The following is a 1,702-nucleotide window of genomic DNA, read 5'->3' as shown; positions in this document are numbered from 1 at the left end:
TTCTTGTTCGTATATTGAGCGTCCTTCATGTCGGCTTATCAGGACCCCCCCGAGAAACGGTGTGCTTCTATATTTAGATATGTATACTTGAAAACAGAATTATCTTGAATGCCATTTTGTGCGCGCGCAGTTTCTATCATACCCGGCGGTGGCTTCTATGCCAACCACAAATTATGTTGCAGGAATACATGGGGACAAAACACAAGTGGATCTCAATTTGGCTATGTACTGTATAAAGGCTCATAATATTTACAGCGGCCGAACGTAAACCATTCCTGCAGTTCAGCCCTTTGTTGTTTCTGCTGTCATTTGCCCCATCATTTTTCGCAGTCGAGCTGGCGGTTGGAACCTGAACACTAATGTCCTGCAATCTGACAAACACAGACACACAAGTATATATACTGATCTGAAGCTTGGTTCGCTGAAAGCAACAGACCACTAGACATCAAAGAGGCCTTCCAGGTTGGAGCGGAGACAATTTGAAAAAAAAAAAAAAAAAAAAAAAATACACTTGATATAGAAAACATGGAAATCTCTCCGGAATGTAAATTCCACTACCAATTAGCTCTTTTTGCAGTAGAAACATATGAAGTTGTTACTGCCATCCTTTTAGGCCATCATTCCATTACCCTTTCCAGAATCCGGGCGTAAGAGAGCGGGCTTTTGTCTGCTCATCTTCCCCTCCTTTATGTATCGTTCCATCTCAGCAGCGGCTTCATAGATTTCACCACGGTCGGCTTTTACCTGGGGTGGGGTGAAAAGAAAAAATCAAATCTCCAAGTTAGTTGCCGTTTCGTTTGTCTTAAGGTGTTTTGCTGTATGGAATTCCATTCCTCTGCGCCGAACATCGACGAGCACTTTTACGGAAGACATAGGAAAGATAGTTAATGCTGGAAGGGGTACTACCTACATCTGCTTCACTAACGCTAGCCAGAGACTCGTGCCACCGTGGATTCCCATCTTTATGATGTTGGTTATGTATTTGCTTGCTGGCTTGGATTGCTTCCTTGACGCCGTCTCGATCTGTTGTTGCCCGTGAGAAAATGAAACCTTAGTCCGCACAACCAATTATGAAAATGTGATCTGTAGGATGAGAGATTGGGCTTACGTCTATCAGACTCCTTCAGAGCACTGAGAGTAGACGACTGGTGGAATCCATGACTAAGACATGGTGAATAAACCCGCAAAGCGCAGACGGGGCGAAGGAAATGAGTGGTCTTTGGGATTGTGAGAAACGACATGTTTGGCGTAGTGTTGATGAAAGACAATGTGTGGTGGTGGTTGGTGAAGTGAAGATGTATGCGCTCCCCAAGAAAAATATCCTTGCCTGTGCCGGTTAGTGTCAAACGGCGAGCGGGAAGGGCGGCAGAGCAAGAACACACAGGATTCAAATAGGCAGTAGCTTCCAATTCGAAAGCAATGTGAGGGGGCGAAAAGGATGGAGATGTGGCGCGCTGATATACAAGTTCCAATCCGTCAGTTTCGAAGCTGTTCCGTTGATCAGCAGCCAGTCCCTTCTGTTACACATATATATGCAGAGAAGTGTGTAGAAATTTCCGCACCTAGGACAGAATAGTAAGCCAAGCGGAATCAATGATATTGACCACTGTAATTGTAATTGTGACGGCATGACGGCTCCATTCTATGGAATTGCGGGGGTTTCTCCTCCTCCAAGACTTGGGCTGCATGGGTCTGCATGGGC

The 1,702-nt window shown here is 45.3% G+C and overlaps 1 protein-coding gene across 1 annotated transcript; it reads right to left on the bottom strand.

Moving 5' to 3' along the window:
- Nucleotides 1-609: 609 nt before the first annotated feature.
- On the bottom strand, nucleotides 610-1,241 carry HCAG_01010 (predicted protein; the record flags this gene model as incomplete). The annotated part of the gene is made up of 3 exons (XM_001543914.1): nucleotides 610-744; nucleotides 911-1,023; nucleotides 1,109-1,241. The coding sequence occupies 3 exons, from the start codon at nucleotides 1,239-1,241 to the stop codon at nucleotides 610-612; spliced, it is 381 nt and encodes a 126-aa protein (XP_001543964.1).
- Nucleotides 1,242-1,702: the final 461 nt, after the last annotated feature.

Source organism: Histoplasma capsulatum, genomic scaffold, assembly GCF_000149585.1.
Source record: "Histoplasma capsulatum NAm1 scaffold_1 genomic scaffold, whole genome shotgun sequence".
Lineage (NCBI taxonomy): Eukaryota > Fungi > Ascomycota > Eurotiomycetes > Onygenales > Ajellomycetaceae > Histoplasma > Histoplasma mississippiense.
Note: the sequence above shows the minus strand (reverse complement) of the source record. Positions and strands in the feature narration are given on the sequence as shown.